Source organism: Tubulanus polymorphus, chromosome 3, assembly GCF_964204645.1.
Source record: "Tubulanus polymorphus chromosome 3, tnTubPoly1.2, whole genome shotgun sequence".
Lineage (NCBI taxonomy): Eukaryota > Metazoa > Nemertea > Palaeonemertea > Tubulaniformes > Tubulanidae > Tubulanus > Tubulanus polymorphus.
The window spans coordinates 19,823,352-19,840,778 of NC_134027.1; the positions used below are offsets into that span (position 1 = coordinate 19,823,352).

The 17,427-nt window shown below is 38.7% G+C and overlaps 3 protein-coding genes across 6 annotated transcripts in view; 2 read left to right on the forward strand and 1 right to left on the reverse strand.

Moving 5' to 3' along the window:
* The first annotated feature begins 5,018 nt into the window (after window positions 1–5,018).
* LOC141902149 (uncharacterized) lies at window positions 5,019–7,003 on the forward strand. Its single transcript, XM_074789789.1, has 2 exons — window positions 5,019–6,610; window positions 6,655–7,003. The coding sequence occupies exons 1-2, from the start codon at window positions 5,019–5,021 to the stop codon at window positions 7,001–7,003; spliced, it is 1,941 nt and encodes a 646-aa protein (XP_074645890.1).
* A 344-nt stretch (window positions 7,004–7,347) lies between these two features.
* On the forward strand, window positions 7,348–8,568 carry LOC141902151 (uncharacterized). The gene is made up of 2 exons (XM_074789790.1): window positions 7,348–7,759; window positions 7,808–8,568. Exons 1-2 carry the CDS (start codon window positions 7,348–7,350, stop codon window positions 8,566–8,568), a joined length of 1,173 nt encoding a protein of 390 aa, XP_074645891.1.
* Window positions 8,569–13,863: 5,295 nt separating this feature from the next.
* Window positions 13,864–17,427, reverse strand: part of LOC141902683 (uncharacterized) — a 46,456-nt gene continuing 42,892 nt past the window's right edge. For all 4 annotated transcript variants that reach the window (XM_074790515.1, XM_074790513.1, XM_074790512.1 and 1 more), the window contains 2 exons: window positions 15,457–15,618; window positions 13,864–14,155 (listed from right to left, as the gene is read on the reverse strand). In XM_074790515.1, the coding sequence (XP_074646616.1) occupies window positions 13,968–14,155; window positions 15,457–15,618 (350 nt within the window). In that variant the 3' untranslated portion in view covers window positions 13,864–13,967. The remainder of the gene's footprint in view (window positions 14,156–15,456; window positions 15,619–17,427) is intronic.

Here is a 17,427-nt window from a genome sequence, read left to right on the forward strand (position 1 = left end):
ATGACTAAAGCCGGGCGTAGGTCGGCCTTGCGATCGCTTGTGACTCACTGCGACGCCATTCACTGCGACTGACAGCGACGATTGTGTCACAACGACTCATCGACCTATGCTCCCTTGCGACGGGTTGCGACTGTCAGCAACGCCAGTCACAAGGATTCGCACGTGTTCTACTTTCTGCGACGCGACACGACTGTCACAACGAAAGGTTTTTCGTTCGAACAATCGTTCAATCAAACAGAATCGTTTTAATTTGAACAGAATTTTCTTGTCAGAACATTAAGTTTTTCGTTCGAACAAGCATATTGTAAAAAGTTTTTTCTCTGAACCAAAAGTATTAAGGATTTCGTTCAATCGAATCGATTGAAGCAATTTGAAAAAATCGTTAGAAAAAAAGTTGAACAAACTTTTTTTGTCCCAACGAAAGGTTTTTCGTTCAAACAATCGTTCGATCGAACAGTATTGTTTTAATTGAAACAGAATTTTCTTGTCAGAACATTAAGTTTTTCGTTCAAACAAGTAAATAGTAAATAGTTTTTTCTCCGAACCAAAAGTATTAAGTATTTCGTTTAATCGAACAGAATTGTTTTCATTCAAACATTCGTTTGAAAAAATTGTTTTCGCTCAACCAAATTTTTTTGCCGGGACAAAAAGTTTTTCATTTCAACAATAACATAGCTTTTCATTCGAACACATTTTTTTGTCAGAATGAAGAAATTTTTGGTTCAAACAAAAAGCGTATTGTTCGATCAAACTGAATTTTTTTCCCTCGAACAAGATTTTCTTGTCGGAACATAAAGTTTTTTGGTCGAACAGCGTAAGTTTTTTGGTCGAAGAGCGTGTTAAGTTCGTTTTGGAAATTAACTCGGTCTGGTATATTTTGGATTACTGTGTATGTCATTTGTCAGGACATTAAACAGAAGACGACTTAGGATACTTCCTTGCGTGACTCCACTAGTTAGACCGACTTATTCCAAAATGAGGCGTTCCGTTGATTTCGGCTACAAGTTTTCGTTCAGAGATAACCGCTGAGCCATTTGGGCGACCTATCATTGATACTGTTTCCTAATAGCCTGTTTATTAATGGCTGGTGTTGTGCCTTATCAAATGCTTTGTCGAAATCCACCGTTGAACAGGATTCTAAGACTGTGCAGAAAACCCGTTATCGCTGCTTTGCAGCTATATTTATTATTATTATTATTATTATTTTTTTCCACACTTTTTTTGTCAAAAGTACATAGGCTTTTTTTTCATTACTGCTGTTGCCGATACAATCCGTCTGATATCATTCAGCTCACTTCGATCTACAAATACTCCGTGCGCATTTTGAAGAATCAACGTTACAAAAGCACTGTCGGGCCGTAAACATCGAAAATTGAGCCCCATTCAAAGAGCCGACATGTTTTTCTAAGTCGTCTTTCCGAAATCTACCGCACGTTTCTTGTCACGTCGATTATCAATTCAAGCATAAATTAACAAATTTATTACCCAAAGATTGCACATTCAGCCGCGGTTTTAAAAAACTAATTTAAACAATAGCCCATTTACCTCATCAAATCATATTATCGAAACACAGGAAATTTACTACTTTAGATTCTAAAAGCACTGTCGAGCCGTAAACACCGACTAATCGACGTGTGTCGCTACATCGTCCTTCCAGGGATCAGCTGCGAGTTTCTCCTCCTCATGAGAATCAAATCGAGTACAAATTTATTTATTACTACCAGTGATTTGGCAATACCTTTAACCATACCTTTTTTCAATTAACCGTGTATTTACTAAGATAAATCATTAGAGTACCGGGGAGTCGTCGGCCTAAACTAAACATGCCGAAAAGATATAGCGGAGAAACGCTGTTATGTCGACGATGTATCAAAAGAAACAATATATTACTTCATTCAGCCGCGGGCTTCAACCATTTATCAATACTCTATATTTTCTACAGTACATACCGATCTTTGTCAAATGCACAAGGTATTTACTAAATAAAAGTATATAACACACCCCTATCCGTATGCTGGACTCGCATTCACAGTATGATTGTTGCGTTTGTTAACGGACTCATTGGATTTAACTTCATAACAAAATTTACGATATTTAGGAGGGTTGTTATTCAATAGGCCTACGACCAATCTGTCCGGATGTTAGGCCTTCGCATATACATAGGCCTACATAGGCTAGTAGCCTCAAATAGGTTAAAGCTAAGTTCACTGTAAAGGAGGAATCAGATTTATTAAAATGCATGTTAATTAGTGATTAACTGGTTGTGACTTGCAACGATCAATCACAATTATTTATTTTATTGCCAAAAATGAAGATTTTTCTGAAAATTTCGCCTGAGCAGACAGCTTTATAAGCCAGACTTTTCATTTGAGTTTTTTCATCATAAATGAAACTGTTTTTTTCATTAATTCCTAATAAGTTAAGCTGGGCATAGGTCGGCTTTGCGACGGCTTGTGACTCACTGCGACACCATTCACTGCGACCGCCAGCGACGATTGTGTCGCAACGACTGAACGCCCTACGCTCCCTTGCGACTACTTTCTGTGATGCGATGCGACACGACTGTCACAACCGACCTACGCGCTCTTGCAACTGGCAGAAACTAGTCGCACACAGTCGCTGACAATCGTATCGCAACCGAAACTTGCGATGCAACGCGAGGATCGCATTGCGTCGCAAGGCCGACCTACGTCTCGCTTTAAGTTACTGCGGAGCCCCAGAAATATCTTTTTTTCGCTCAAAAGGCCTTTCGCTTGAAAATTTTTTCGTCGGAACAAAATTTATTTCGTTCGAACCAATAATATTCTGTTCGATTGAACCAATTTGAAAAAAATCGTCAGAACAAAGTTGAAGAAACTTTTTTTGTCCAAACAAAAGGTTTTTCGTTCGAACAATCGTTCGATCGAACAGAATCGTCTTAATTTGAACTGAATTTTCTTGTCAGAACATTAAGTTTTTCGTTCGAACAAGTATATTGTAAAAAGTTTTTTCTCCGAACCAAAAGTATTAGGTATTTCGTTCAATAGAACAGAATTGTTTTCATTCAAACATTCGTTCGAAAAAAATTGTTTTCGCTCAACCAAATTTTTTTGCCGGGACAAAAAGTTTTTCATTTCAATAATAACATAGCTTTTTATTCGAACACATCTTTAGGCCACTTGGGACTTAAGTCCTAGCGGGCTATTGCGTTCTCTTTTCGTACGTCAACTGTCCGTTCGTCCGTAGTCGCAATCCAGTTATTTTGGGAAGTTTTGAAGACGCTTCAATGTAATGTCTTGATATTTGGGTTACACATGTATCTACCCTAGACACATCTTCAGCCCACAAACTGGCCCTGTCAGAATAAAGATGGCTGACTGGCAGCCATTGATGTTTGCCAAAATCAGCACTTTTTATACGTTTTTGAACTTTTTGAGGGAAATTTTGAAGACGCTTCAATCAATTACCTTGATCTTTCGTATATATTTGAAGCCCCCTAGGGCCCATGAGCGTAACAAAAATTGGGTCGATCGAACTCAAGATGGCCGTCCTATGACCTTTTTAGTGCCCAAAAATGTCAATTTTGGCCCAAATTCTGAGTCCTGTAGCTTTCTACTGGTCTTCCATTTCTCATTGCGATTGCTGATGGGTATTCTTTGGAAAGGGATGTTTTATAGCTGAGATAGGCATTTTTGATCAACCAATTGTGACGCAATTGGCGGCCATCTTGGTGTCACCAGTACTCATTCGTAGGTGGGAATAAGTTTTTCGACATTATATTGATACCTAAGCATATTTTGTTACCGCAATGAATTAGAAAGTTGTAGCTTATAAGGTGTCATGATTGTAGTGAGTTTCAAGGTCATTAGTTTTTGTATATGGCCACCAGGAGGCGTTGAATAATATAATACCTTAGTATTTCTATATTATATTTGTACCAATGCATATTTTGTTACTACAATCAATTGCAAAGTTGTAGCTCATGACATCGCCTATGATTGTGGTTTGTTTTAAGGACATTAGTTATTCTATATGGTCACCAGGGGCATTGAATAGTAGAATAACTTAGTATTTCTTTATTATATTGGTGCCTAGGCATATTTTGTTGACATGATCAATTGCAAAGTTGTAGTTCATCACATGTTCTATGATTGTGGCGAGTTTCAAGGTCATTGGTTTTGTATATGGTCACCAGGGGGCGTTGAATTGTAGAATAACTTAGTATTTCCATATTTAATTGGTAACGAGGCATATTTTGTTATAACAATCAATTACAAAATCGTAGCAAATGACGTGTTCATTGATTGTGGTGAGTTTCAAGGTCATTGGTTTTTGTATATGGTCACCAGAGGACGTTGAATATTGAAATTGTTAGATTGTTGAGCATTCAAAACCACTTCCCAAGTGGGCATGGTGTCTCTGGACCCCTAGTTTTGTCAGAATGAAGAAAAGTTTTGGTTCAAACAAAAAGCTTATTGTTCGATCAAACAGAATAGTTTTCATTCCCACAAGATTTTCTTGTGGGAACATTAAAGTTTTTGGTCGAACGGCGTGTTAAGGTCGTTTCGGAAATTTACTCGGTGTGGTATATTTTGGATTACTGTGTACGTCATTTGTCAGGACATTAAACAGAAGACGACTTAGGATACTACCTAGCGTGACTCCACTAGTTAGACCGACTAATTCCCAGATGAGGCGTTCCGTTGATTTTGGCCACAAGTTTTCGTCAGAGATAACTGCTGAGCCATTTGAGCGCCCTATCATTGATAATGCAAAAATGCAGTGAGGGCCAACGACGCGGTAAGAATACTCGAATATCCTGAAAACTTGAAACGTCTAATCGCTAAGTTGCTATTCCTTCGCGATAGATGGCGAACGATTGCCATGCAAAAAAGAGACACCGGACAGTCAGTTCATTTTGGAGATTTGGTCACTTTCGTAAAACGTGAGTCCAAAAAGCAAATGATCCCGTCTATGGACGCGATGCAATGAAAAGTAGCCGGAGGAAGCCGATGCTTTTCAGTCGGATGAAGCCTAGAATGAGTAGTAATTTTGCCTACGATAAGACGCAAGATAGTATCCGAAGTTCGGGATTTGGCAGCGATTCGAAGACTTGTGCGTACTGTAGGGGTTCAGATCATGGCCTTAGTTGCTGCAAGAAGTTTAAAGAATGCTCATTTAAAGAAAAGAAGAACTTCTTACGAACTAGTTCACGCTGTTTTGGCTGCCTAGGTGAAGGTCACATCAGTCGCTTCTGTACTAAAAGATTTGTTTGTAAAAAGTGTCAGAAACTACATCCGACAATACTTCACATCGAACGATTAAATCAACAGTCAACTTCATTGATTCCTCAACAGACTTCAGCGATACCAAAGGTTAATGCATTCTCGGAATATGATGATGGGAAGTTTAATTACAAGATGGCAGTAATTCCCATGAAAGTTCGTAGTTATGGTTGCACTGGTCTAGTGGAAACATATGCTTTCATGGACACCGGAAGCAATGTTTCCTTTTGTTCGACTTCTCTCATGCAGAAATTGGGTATTACTGGAAAAAAGAAAAGAATTAAGTTTGATACTATGGGAGAATCAGTTACGATGGAAACCTTTTGTCTAAAAGGAATTCAAATTGGTGATTTCAACGAAAAAGCCTTCATTGATTTACCAACTACTTATACGAAATCGACTATTCCAGTATCGAGGTTGCATATACCGTTACCCGAGGACCTACAAAAATGGCCTCATTTAACAGGCATTGATCTCCCAGTCATTGATTCCGACATTGAGCTACTAATTGGAGGCAATGTAGCAGAGGCGTATTATCCGTTAGAATGTTTGGCAGGGCCGCACGGTAGTCCTCGCGTCACAAGAACGATACTTGGATGGATTCCGTGGGGTGTACGTCAAGATGACTCGCAACAAGTTGACGTATCATACGTTACTGATGCCCGTATAATTTCCGACTATAAGGAGTTACAGAACCTGGATCGGATGGTTAGACAGGCAATGAATTTTGATTTTCCGGAGCGAGCCTTGGATGAGAAAGCAGAAAATTCGCAGAATGATATGGCATTCCTTAAAAAGGTTAATCCTTCTATTCAACTTAAAGAAGGCCATTACGTTATTGAATTGCCTTTTAGAGATGATGATATCAAATTACCAGCCAACAAGGATCTCGCTTTGAAAAGATTAAAAAGCTTAGAACAAAAACTAGGAGGTCAACCGCAGTTTAAAGCTGACTACGATAATTTCATGGCAACGATCTTAAAGAGAGGTTACGCGGAGTTAGTTCCTGAGAACTGGAGCCGTGATGATGGACGGGTATGGTACATACCACATCATGGCGTCTACCATGCACGGAAGAAAAAAATAAGAGTAGTTTTTGACTGCACGGCACGTTTTAATGGAGTTTCATTGAATGAGGTATTACTCCCAGGTCCCGATTTGACCAGCAATCTACTGGGCGTACTGCTTCGATTCAGAATGGAAAATGTAGCTATCATGGGCGACGTAGAGAAGATGTTCTATCAGGTCCAGGTACCTGAAAAGGATCGTGATTGTTTAAGATTTTATTGGTGGCCTGATGGCAATTTAGACTCCAAACCTCAGATTTTTCGTATGACCGTGCACCTGTTTGGTGCGTATGACCGTGCACCTGTTTGGTTGCATCGCCTAGTTGTTCCAACATAGCTCTTCGTCAGACGGCCTTGGATTTTGCTGATGAGTGTGAGAGTGATGTTCTGGATGCAGTCACACGATGTTTCTACGTGGATGATTGTTTGCGGAGTGAAGAATCTGTGTCAGATGGGATAAGGTTAATACGAGGCATTGCATCTATCTGCGCGAAAGGAGGGTTTAGAGTGACTGGATGGTGCAGTAATGATCCAGAAGTCGTGGAAGCTGTACCTACGTCGGAACGAGCTGAGACCGATCAAGCGCGTCAGAGAGCTTTGGGCGTGACTTGGATATTGGATTCTGATATATTCGGTTTCACGGTTTCTATCAAAGACAAATCTCCCTCTTGACGTGGAACACTTTCCGTAGTGAGTTCGGTGTTCGATCCTTTAGGACTCATATCACCGCATATTCTCCCTGGAAAAGAGCTGTTACAGGAGATATGTAAGAGAGGTCTAGATTGTCGGTACCTCGTTTTATCAAACCATCTGATTTTGGGAGCGTTATCTCAAAGCAAATCCACTATTTCTCTGATGCGAGTGAGATCGGATATGGAACTGCGATATATTTGAGAGTGGTGAATGAAAGCGGCGATATCCATTGTCAATTGCTTATGGGAAAATCTATTGTCGCACCGCTTAAAAACGTAACTATTCCACGTTTGGAACTCAATTTAGCTGCTATGAGTGTCAAGATGCATGTCGTACTCCAGAGGGAACTGGATCTGAAGTTCATTGAAAGCTTCTTTTGGAGTGATAGTGCGTCGGTATTAAAATATATTAGAAACGAAAGCAGTCGATTCAAAACGTTTGTCGCCAAGCAAATATCACTTATCCGAGAGGTGACATCTCCTGAACAATGGGGATTTGTTAATTCGTGTATGAACCCTGCGGATAAAGCATCTAGAGGAATGAAATTAGAAGATCCTAATCCTGAATTGTGGTTTCAGGGCCCTCATTTCCTGCATAAACCGGAGTCAGAGTGGCCAGTGGACCTAAGTTCGCAAACAAATATAAATGGCGATGATAGTGAATTAAAGAAGGTGACGTGTGCTGCTTTCGCTGATGACACGCCAGAAAATGCTCTTGGAAAACTTATGAGCTATTGTTCAGAATGGGAAAAATAAAGACGTTTTGTCGCTCATTTCATTCGAGTGAAGGATTTCCTTCGCTGGAAAGCCACTGAACGAAAACGGATCGATATTGGTCTTTCTATCGATACACCAGTAGAAACTGAACGTCGTTCTGAAGTAGAAAAAGATCCTGAAATGTTCTCAAGAAGGGAAAAACTTCGTAACCTTGAATTTAGAATCTCTGAAAAAGCTGAGTGTATACTACTTCAAGGCGAGCAACAGCACTTCTTGAGCGAAGAGTTCAATCGTCTGGCTAGCGGCAAAACCGTTAAAAGATCGAGCCAACTCTATAAGTTGGGTCCGTTCGTTGAAAATGGTCTGATACGGGTTGGAGGCAGATTGGAAAATGCACAAATGCCTTATGACGCGAAACATCCTATTGTAGTTCCTAAATTGTCGACTCTGGTAGAGAAATTAATTCGACACACTCATGTGCATGCTGTCGGACATCTGGGAAAGAATGCAGTCCTATCGCATTTACGGCAGAACTATTGGGTCATAAGAGCCAACCGTATTCTAAGAAAACTAATGTCACCGTGCGTTAATTGTATCAAATATAAAGGAAGATGTAATGAGCAAAAAATGGCAAACCTACTACCTGAAAGATTAGCTGTAGACCCACCCTTCACGCATACAGGTGTGGATTACTTTGGACCGTTTGAAGTAAAAAGGGGTCGCACAAAAGTAAAACGATATGGAGTACTTTTAACTTGCTTATCTTCCAGAGCTATACATTTGGAAGTTGCTGAATCATATGGATTCCTGTATCAACTGTATTCGTAGATTTAGAGCACGACGTGGTAGCGTACAGTCTTTGCACTCGGATAACGGTACCAATCTTGTGAGTTCGGATAAAGAGCTTCGTATAGAAATAGACAGATGGAATCAGTCAGTATCAAAAGAAAAATTAGCCCAAATTAACATAGGGTGGCACTTCAATCCACCGGTGTTGTCATATCGCGGAAAGACGGAATCGCGGAATTTTCCAAAAACGCGGAATTTCTTCATTTTTACTTTAAATAGTAAACGGGTTTTCCCACGGGGAATCCGAAACAGATTCAATTTCGTAAAAGCGCCTCATATTTTTAAAGTGAAAAATTATTCTTTACATCTTATAACTAATTTAATAAATAACAGGAAAATTATCTAAATCAATTAAATATCCAATATGATTTTTTATTTCTAACTTCAAATTATTAAATTGTGGAATACAAGGTTTAAAATCACATTCAGTTCAGTTATAATTTATTTGTGCTCCAAATTGTTTAACATTTTCTACTTGTAAAATATGCAATATACTAGAATTACAAGCTGTATCATTATCGGCCATAAAAGTTTTTGTAGGATCAATTGAATTGCAATAAATATAAAAGTGTGTAAAGGCATTCTATTTGCTATACTATCAACACTTGAATAAAGTTTATCTGGGCTAATTCCTAACAGTTTAGCTATAGGTTTTTAACTAAAAATTGATGCTGTTCGTCATTAGCTAACCTTATCATTATTTTATTTTCACTTTTATTAAATCTAATTTTAAATTTGACAGATTCTCCTATTTTAACCGAGCTTTTCTATTAATTTCTTGCGCTAATGCTTCTAAATTATAGAATCCCGGATTTAAAAATAGATGAAACCATTTATCTATATTTCTAATGATAATTGCAAAGCCTCTATGATCAATAGTTTTATCTGATATATTATAAAAAGAATTACATAAACTTACATTTACTAATTTTCAATCAACAAAATTTTTAAATTCTCTATCTAATTGTACTAGTTAATTATGAGATTTATGATTTGTAAGTTTTCTAGAATCAACAAATATTCTAACACCGTTTCTCTGGGTATAACCAGGGAAATGTGATACTTCCCTGGTATAACTGATTCTATCTTCTTAAATTCCTCAAGATTTGGCTTCTGGTGAAAGACAAGAATCCCCATCCCCTGCCTTGCCCTTTTCGCAGCGGTCGTGCTTTTTCATGGCTTGTGCGAACGGTAGCTTCCGTTTGGTGCGGCTCCCTGGCGTACGTTATATATTACCGTAGATACATTTTGGGTATCGCTCTTTTATACGGCTTGCATCTTCGTATATTCGAATCGTGTGTCTTTGATGTTTGTTTTGTTCTGGGATGTATTTAGATTTTCCTTACGTTTGTTGTTTAGATCTGATGTAATACACCCTTTGTGGTTTGAACATGGGTTTTGGGATGTTTGTTTTTGGGGTTTTATTGTCTTTTTGGGGTGTCTGGTGTCATCGCTTTGGCAATCCTGGTTTTTTCCCCTTATCTATACGCAGTTGTATGTCCGCACATCAGGGAGAATAGTATACTATACTCACTACGTGGCGCTAATGACAAACGGAAGACATCAGTTTGGCTTTGGTAAGGTTGGTAACGCCAGCTGTGCTGTTGAATGTAGTTTTATAGTCCTAGTGGGTCAACTTAAAAAAGCGTCATTGGAGATTCTTGGACCTTTGGTGCGAGCATGCTGCTGACCCGTTTTTCCCATATCTATATATTTCTGTAGCTTATCCGCACAACAGATAGTGAGAATATCAAACTATGTCCTGCAATAAGAATATCACGATGTCTAGTCATAAGGTCGACTAGAACATCCCTCTCTACGGTCGAAACATCCAGTGATCGTTTTGTGGCAGCTACCATTTCTTTTGACGAGCCTCAACTGGTTAAAACTGTTAATGAACGTTTATAATCTACCCAACAATCGAAGTCAGTCACTAATAACATAAACACGAATAATGGGCGTGAATCGAAAATCTCTTCGAAAACTAAATAGGCATAATGCTTAAAAACAGGACAGGATTGTATGGCATGAAAGTAACAAGCATCTTAAAGTCATTATTGTGGACTTTCCCCTTTGCGCAATCCATTTTTGCTATCGCATATAACACTTTTTAATCCTTTGGTACAAAATTACTTGCCAAAGAGGTTAAATTTTTCTTCGCAACTTTCAAGATATTCAATAAATATTCAATTCTCGTAACCCTATTGAATTTCGTCAGGAAGCGGTGCTTATTTGTTGATTAAGTTATTTGTTAATGGCACTATATTTCTTTTCGTAAGAGCACACGCACGCACGCGCGCACACACACACACACACACACACACACACACACACACACACACACACACACACACACACACACACACACACACACACACACACACACACACACATTCGATATTTTACACTGTACACCGTGTGGTGTTTCGAATAGATACGAAAAGCGTGCCTCGTGTGTTGTAGTCCAGCATAGCGTGGATTAGTACATAACGGCTACGCACATTGAGTTTCCCTACGGACATACCGACAAACCGACATCATAGTCCCTTGATTCAGCTTTTGTGTAATACACGCAAAAACCCAGCCCCTCGAACCCAGCCACTTTGAATGAGGGTAGTCTACGCAAACACAAGCACAAATACCCAGCCCCTCGATCCCAGCCACTTTAAATGAGGGTAGTCTACGCAAACACAAGCACAAATACCCAGCCCCTCGATCCCATCAACATTATACAAGGGTAATCCGCGCAAACACTCGGCCCATCGATCCCAGCCACTTTAAGACACATGTAAGGGTAGTCTACGCAAATACCCGGCCCCTTGATCCCAGCCACCGGCCACGAGTTTTTCGGTATGTTGGTATGTATGTACCCCTGTACGTCGTAATTAAGGGGTTAGATTCAACAAGTCCAATATTGGCGGATTGAGTTCAAATACCAGTCCGGTGTGATTAGCGATTAGTGATTAACTATCTAATGCTATAATTGACTTAAGCCATGTGTGGCTTAGTTAAAGTTTTCTAGGAAACTGCAAATGATTCTCAACCTGCGCCCGCCGTGCATATTCTAAATCATTGAAATAAAGAGTAGTCCTATGATTAAATCTTTATGAATAATGAATGCTTAAACTCTAGCAGTTTCGAGTATACATAACTGACGTTTGATTTTAATAATGGATTAAACATGCACACCATGTAAATTTAGGAAAGTCCATTTTTAGAATTTCAGTTTTTGTTCTTTTGTGGCTTTTATATTATCAAGGCCCAGGTTCACAACAAGGTTTAACTCGTAAATCGATTTAATTTCTTCATGAATTCAGTTTATCTTAGATCGATTTAGGTCTTAATCCTTTTTGTGAAACTGAGCCCAGGGCAACGATTGCTCAATACTGAAGAACTTGAGTGAAATGTAAATAGTTTATATAGGCAAAAACTATCAGTGGGTTGCGTTTCCTATGGTTTGTCGAATGGTATCAAACCATTAATTTAAAGGAGGGTGATGTGTTCTTAAGCAATATTGTAGGCGCATTATGCTAGTGCACAACCTAGAATCCTTTGTACTATTGTTCGCTTTCCTCTCTCGCAGTTGAAAAAGCTATTGTGTTGTAAATCGGGAGCACTAAAGCAAAGACTATACTCCAAACCAATGAACTGAGGCCCTCTTCGGGTTTTCGGTGTAGACTTTGTGACATCCACATATAAAACACTAAACCTAAGACTCATTAACATAAGACATCATATATCTTCACGCAGCTAAATGATATGAACTTTACCAATATGCTTAGAAACATTTTACTTATAGAACTAAGAAATTTTGCTAGCATGTCTCAATCGTGAATTGAATCGTCCGGCAGAATGGTTTTCGTTTTTCCGTAGTTAGTCAACTTGTAGTCGGAACTGATAATCCAACCCATAGTTTACTTTTTAGATTAAACGGTCAAATTTCCTGAAATTCGGTATGAGTAAAAAAATATCCGTAGATACATGAAGTCGATGTGATGCAAAATCGTTGCCAGGCTTATGTTGGTGTAAGCTTCAGTCAGAGGCGCCATACCCTAATAACAATGCCAAAAAAAAATAAATCGTTACCTCGAAGCCTTGTCCGAAATCTAAATTCATGCCAGCTGTACATGGAAATATATACTTTCGTTTATGGTATTAACAGATACGTTGTATCATGCACAAAAGCATTGGTGCGGATATGAAATCCCTTCACTGGTCGTACAACAGTGAACTGAGTTTGAATCAAGTATCATTCTTGTGTTCAAGTGTCTAAACAACCTCGCTCCCCGTTATTTACAGGATTCGATAGTTCCGTGTTTACCAACACGCCCACTCAGTTCCAGAGTTGGCAATCGAAACATTTGGCGGACGTCCCTTCCAATAAGAGCTGCTTTAGAAAATCGATAATTTTGATGATCCAAACACATTTAAACACAGTTTGAAACATCTGCTTAGCTGTAAAGCGTTTAAAATTTTGATGCAATTTCAGCAACATTCTTACAGCGCTGGTGAATATTTTGTCAATGAAACAGGCCCCACATCAATTTTAATAATTTTCAGATCATCATTTCTATCATGATAATTAGAATTATTAGAATGAAATGTATTGACTTATTTTATGCGTTTAAAATTGCGAATAAAGTTATTTTCAGGATCACTCAGTACATTGAGGTAGCGCCACCAGTCATCATATCAGGTTCGAATCGATATCGATTTTCTGATTCCCTTCATTTCGAATGTGAAGGTTGCAAGTGTATGCAGGAACCTGTCATTGCAGCTTTGATTTATTCGATTTTATAAAGATTCATACGAGTTTTATCTATCAAAATGATTCAATGGGGTACCCGCAGTGCTACCTGGCAATCGATGATTCGGCGTATGGCAGGCGAAGATCTGCCAGGTTTACAAGTAGATCGTTGGTCGTCCGCGTTCGATTTCTGCTACATTTCAATTAAATCTAAGTTGAACTTTTTTCTTAAATGAATCAATTATTTAATTTTACCGATTTCTGAATAAGAGAATAAAAGCACTATAGGCCTATATTTGGGGGGGGGGGGTGTTGTTGTGATCATGTATGGATTGAGGGGTCAATTCAGTTCAAAATATTCAGTTCAAAGCTCATTGAAAATGAACTAATTTTGACGGATGACCTATTGCTCGTCGCGCCATCTCTGGCGGGATAGCTGGTTTTGCGGGTACCTCATTAGATTTTGTATTTTCAAAACGATTTTTCTGTTCTTTCGATTCATTGAAAAAAAGCGTTTTCGTGGTTGAGTTCACAGAAAAGATTGTTTTATTGAATATATACATGTTCTGATTCCAAACGGATGCTCCGTGATACTTTTGAAAAATCGAGCTCGTTTACTAACGATTTGAACTTATTGCGATTTGTCAGATTCGCCAACTATTCCTTCGGGTGGAGATTTGACGTCGCATTTCCAATGGAAGAGTGTTGCCATATCCATCAAATTTTCATCAGGACCCTCGGTGCATTTACAATCCCTGCCGTCTTTAAGAGTCACGCCGTGTCCTTCACTATAAAACGTGCCTTTCCCGTGTTTACAACCTATACAGATGAAAACATATAATGGGATAGTATCGGTAGGCTATTATTGGGTATGACTTCCTTTTAATTCCCATGGTAAAATGGTTCGTATATTTGTATCCATTACAAATCAGATGTAGTTAGACATTTGGGTAGGAATGTGACATAACTGTCGATGTATCAGGTTCGAATACCTGTACAGGAAGCACATGATAGCATTCCACTGAGGTGACCACAACCATGCCTCAAGGTTTTCATCGTCACGCCCCAAATGACCACGCCACATATTGGGAACAACGAATAAATTTCCGTGTCCCGGACGTTAATTCCTTTAATTTCCATCAGTTTTAAGGACATCGTTTAAACGAAATATCGGACAGAACGAAGTATTGTGTCCCAAGAGCAATTTTCATCGGTTACAACGTCAACGATCAATTGAACCCATGTGTTTAATAGTACCATTCATTGTTTTTCGTACTGAACGTCCCGTAGTTACTGACAACGTAATAATAATACATACACATCCGTTTATATTTTTCCGCAACGGCGCATCACAAACGCATGCAGATTTATTTGGCTTTAAGTGAAAATACTTCAATATGTTACCACAGGAACGCAAAAGGCGGATGTTTGCAGGATTTTTCAAATTTAAAGGTTCGGAACGGCTTATCGTACAAATCATCTCAAGCGATTTATTGGTCTTAATTAGTTTCTTTATTTGGTTTATTTAGCGTATGGTCATAGCGCGTTCGGTGATAGCTACGTAGCCCGAGATCTTTTGAATGATCCGGCATAAAAGTCACGGTGCCTCAGAACTTTCCTTGGGTTTATAAGTTATGAAACGCTCGTTTTGACTATATAAGCATTTCAGTTGAGAAGCTACAATTTATTTTTTCTTCAACCTTTACAACGAAGCATCGGATACAACGAATTTGTTTTTATTTTGCCCCGAAAACTTCCTTGTAACAAGGTTTGACTGTAGAAAGGAAAATTGGTAGTGGTAGAATTCGCCTGATTTAACTACTGGAAGCCTCTGTAACCCAGTCAGCCGTAGTGATGAAATAGCAAAACTTTTGGTTTTCTCGGGCGAGAAAACCAAAATGTTTTGTTTCTCGCGCAAGAAAACGGGCCAATGTGAAAACCAAAGAGACGGGCAAATGTGAACATTTCTTTATTGTTGCTCTTGCCGTACAGAAAATTTTTTAGTATGGCCCGAATCAGCCACCATAGGGACGGACCCCTGAACACTGGAGTCGTGTTACTAGCGTTCGTGTGCTGTCTGTCATTCGATTTCAATGATATCAGAAGAAAAGGCGACTTACCATTGAGTCGGCACAGACTTTGTGCTGGTATAGGCGGCGCATTCAGTGGTTTAGGTATCGAGAAGAAATATATCTCACTAACGTAAGCGCAACGACACAATCGATTTCCTTCGTGCCATATTTCTTTATATGCCCTTGGATCACCGTCAGAATCCAAACATTCTGAAATGATATTTATTTTCTGAATAAGTTACAATAAATACGGTAGAAAATAGAGGACTCGTGTATCGATTGTGATGCTGATTTGAGAGATCAGAGATCCAGAGCTACTTTCCTACTTTGAAACGCTCTATGGTATAATGATGTATATTTCAAGCAACGTTCGAGCTAAGTACTTAATAGCCATCATCAGGCATACTAAGAACAGAATGAAATTAACAGACTATTTATTTATGAATCAGTCAAAAGGACAAAGTGAGTGATTAAATGTTGTAATATGATACAAGTTGAATTAATCTAAAAACAAAACCCGAACCTAGAGTGATTAAAAAACAGAGACAAACTAGATGGTAATCAGACAAAAACAAAAGGCAATTAAGAACATGAAAGGCATAATCGGTGAGTGAGAGGAAGCAGCATGCAATAAAGGCAAGCTAAATGGAATTAATTTAATGAAGATACAAGTGAAGCGAACGTCGGTTTTTGTGTTCACGGATGTGCTTGTTTAAATCATGTCTAGTATCACTAATACATATTTTATTACAGACTTTACAGGGGATTTTATAAACAACATCATATGTTCCGATTTGGAGGAATTGTGAGTTCGGTTATGACTAAGTATATTATTGTAAGTGAACACGGGTTGTTTGTTGAGTAGATGAAGGGTTTTTAATTTTTTCCAAAAGAGGGACAAAAGGAAAAGGTTCTAGTCAATATTCAGTCTCGTCTTACAAGTCTTCTGGACTAAGAATTTGTCGGTACAAAAACGATGAATCCTTGAATTCGTCATTATTAAAGATTCCACATCTTTGCAGCGTGGGCCTTGTGGTATCGGTATGTTATACCATTTTCTGATTACCTGAAGTATTTTTTTCACGAAAAAACTGGAGGACGAAGGGAAAAAATGAAGATATATTTTTTTGTAAAAGGAGTTCTAAAATGATGAAAGAATGATGAAGAGATGAATCCTCTGACAGCGATAGCATCTACCAAATTTCAAGACTATGTCGATATTTTCCTTAAAAAAAAACCTTTTCTATCTACAAATGAGGAGGTGATCACATGCCTGTCGATTGACTGGTCAAATAATCTGTTTGATATGTTTGAGAGCCCACCGCAACGTATAACCATCGCGCATTTCAATGAAAAATAGCAAACCATGACGAAGCCATGTCTCCGGTCGACCCAATATGTCTTTTGCTGCTGATGGGCCCTGGGGGAAGAAATACATATGAAAATCGTTATCAAAACCCAATACGGTCGAATGGCTAGGCATCGATGCTGAATGGAGGTATTTTGTATAAATCAGACGTAACGTTTAGTATAACATCTGACAGCGAAGATACTGTTGCTGCATGCTACCTTCAAGACAGGATACCAAATGTAACTCGCGCTGAGTTCTTCACCTTTTAGATCAGTTAAATTCAAACAAACCTAAAGACAAGTTATTATTACTGGGTGACCCAACCTTCCATATGGATGATACGTCCCACCCAGATACTATTCGTCTACCGTCTCTCCTCAACGATTTCGGACTATACCAACACGTAGATAAACCCACTAATGAAAAAGGTAATATTCTTGATCTTATAATATACAGACCGAATGATTCTGTAGTTAGCGACATTGCTGTGGGTTTTGCAACATCGGACTATTTTGAAGTTAAATTCTCTTTGAACGTACGTAAGCCGACTGCTCCACGAAAAAATGTTGTGTATCGAAATTTTAAAAATGTGACCTGTACTGAAGTTAGTGCTAAGATGGCATCAATCAATTTGACTGAATCACCTAAATTGACGATATGATGCATTG

Bases quoted from the DNA above. Each gene is read 5' to 3' on its own strand.
- LOC141902151 (XM_074789790.1), top strand. From the start codon at position 7,348: ATGCATGTCGTACTCCAGAGGGAACTGGATCTGAAGTTCATTGAAAGC. The intron at 7,760-7,807 runs GTTCAGAATGGG...ATTTCATTCGAG, and splicing joins TGGAAAACTTATGAGCTATT to TGAAGGATTTCCTTCGCTGG.
- LOC141902149 (XM_074789789.1), top strand. From the start codon at position 5,019: ATGAGTAGTAATTTTGCCTACGATAAGACGCAAGATAGTATCCGAAGT. The intron at 6,611-6,654 runs GTTTGGTGCGTA...TGCATCGCCTAG, and splicing joins TTTCGTATGACCGTGCACCT to TTGTTCCAACATAGCTCTTC.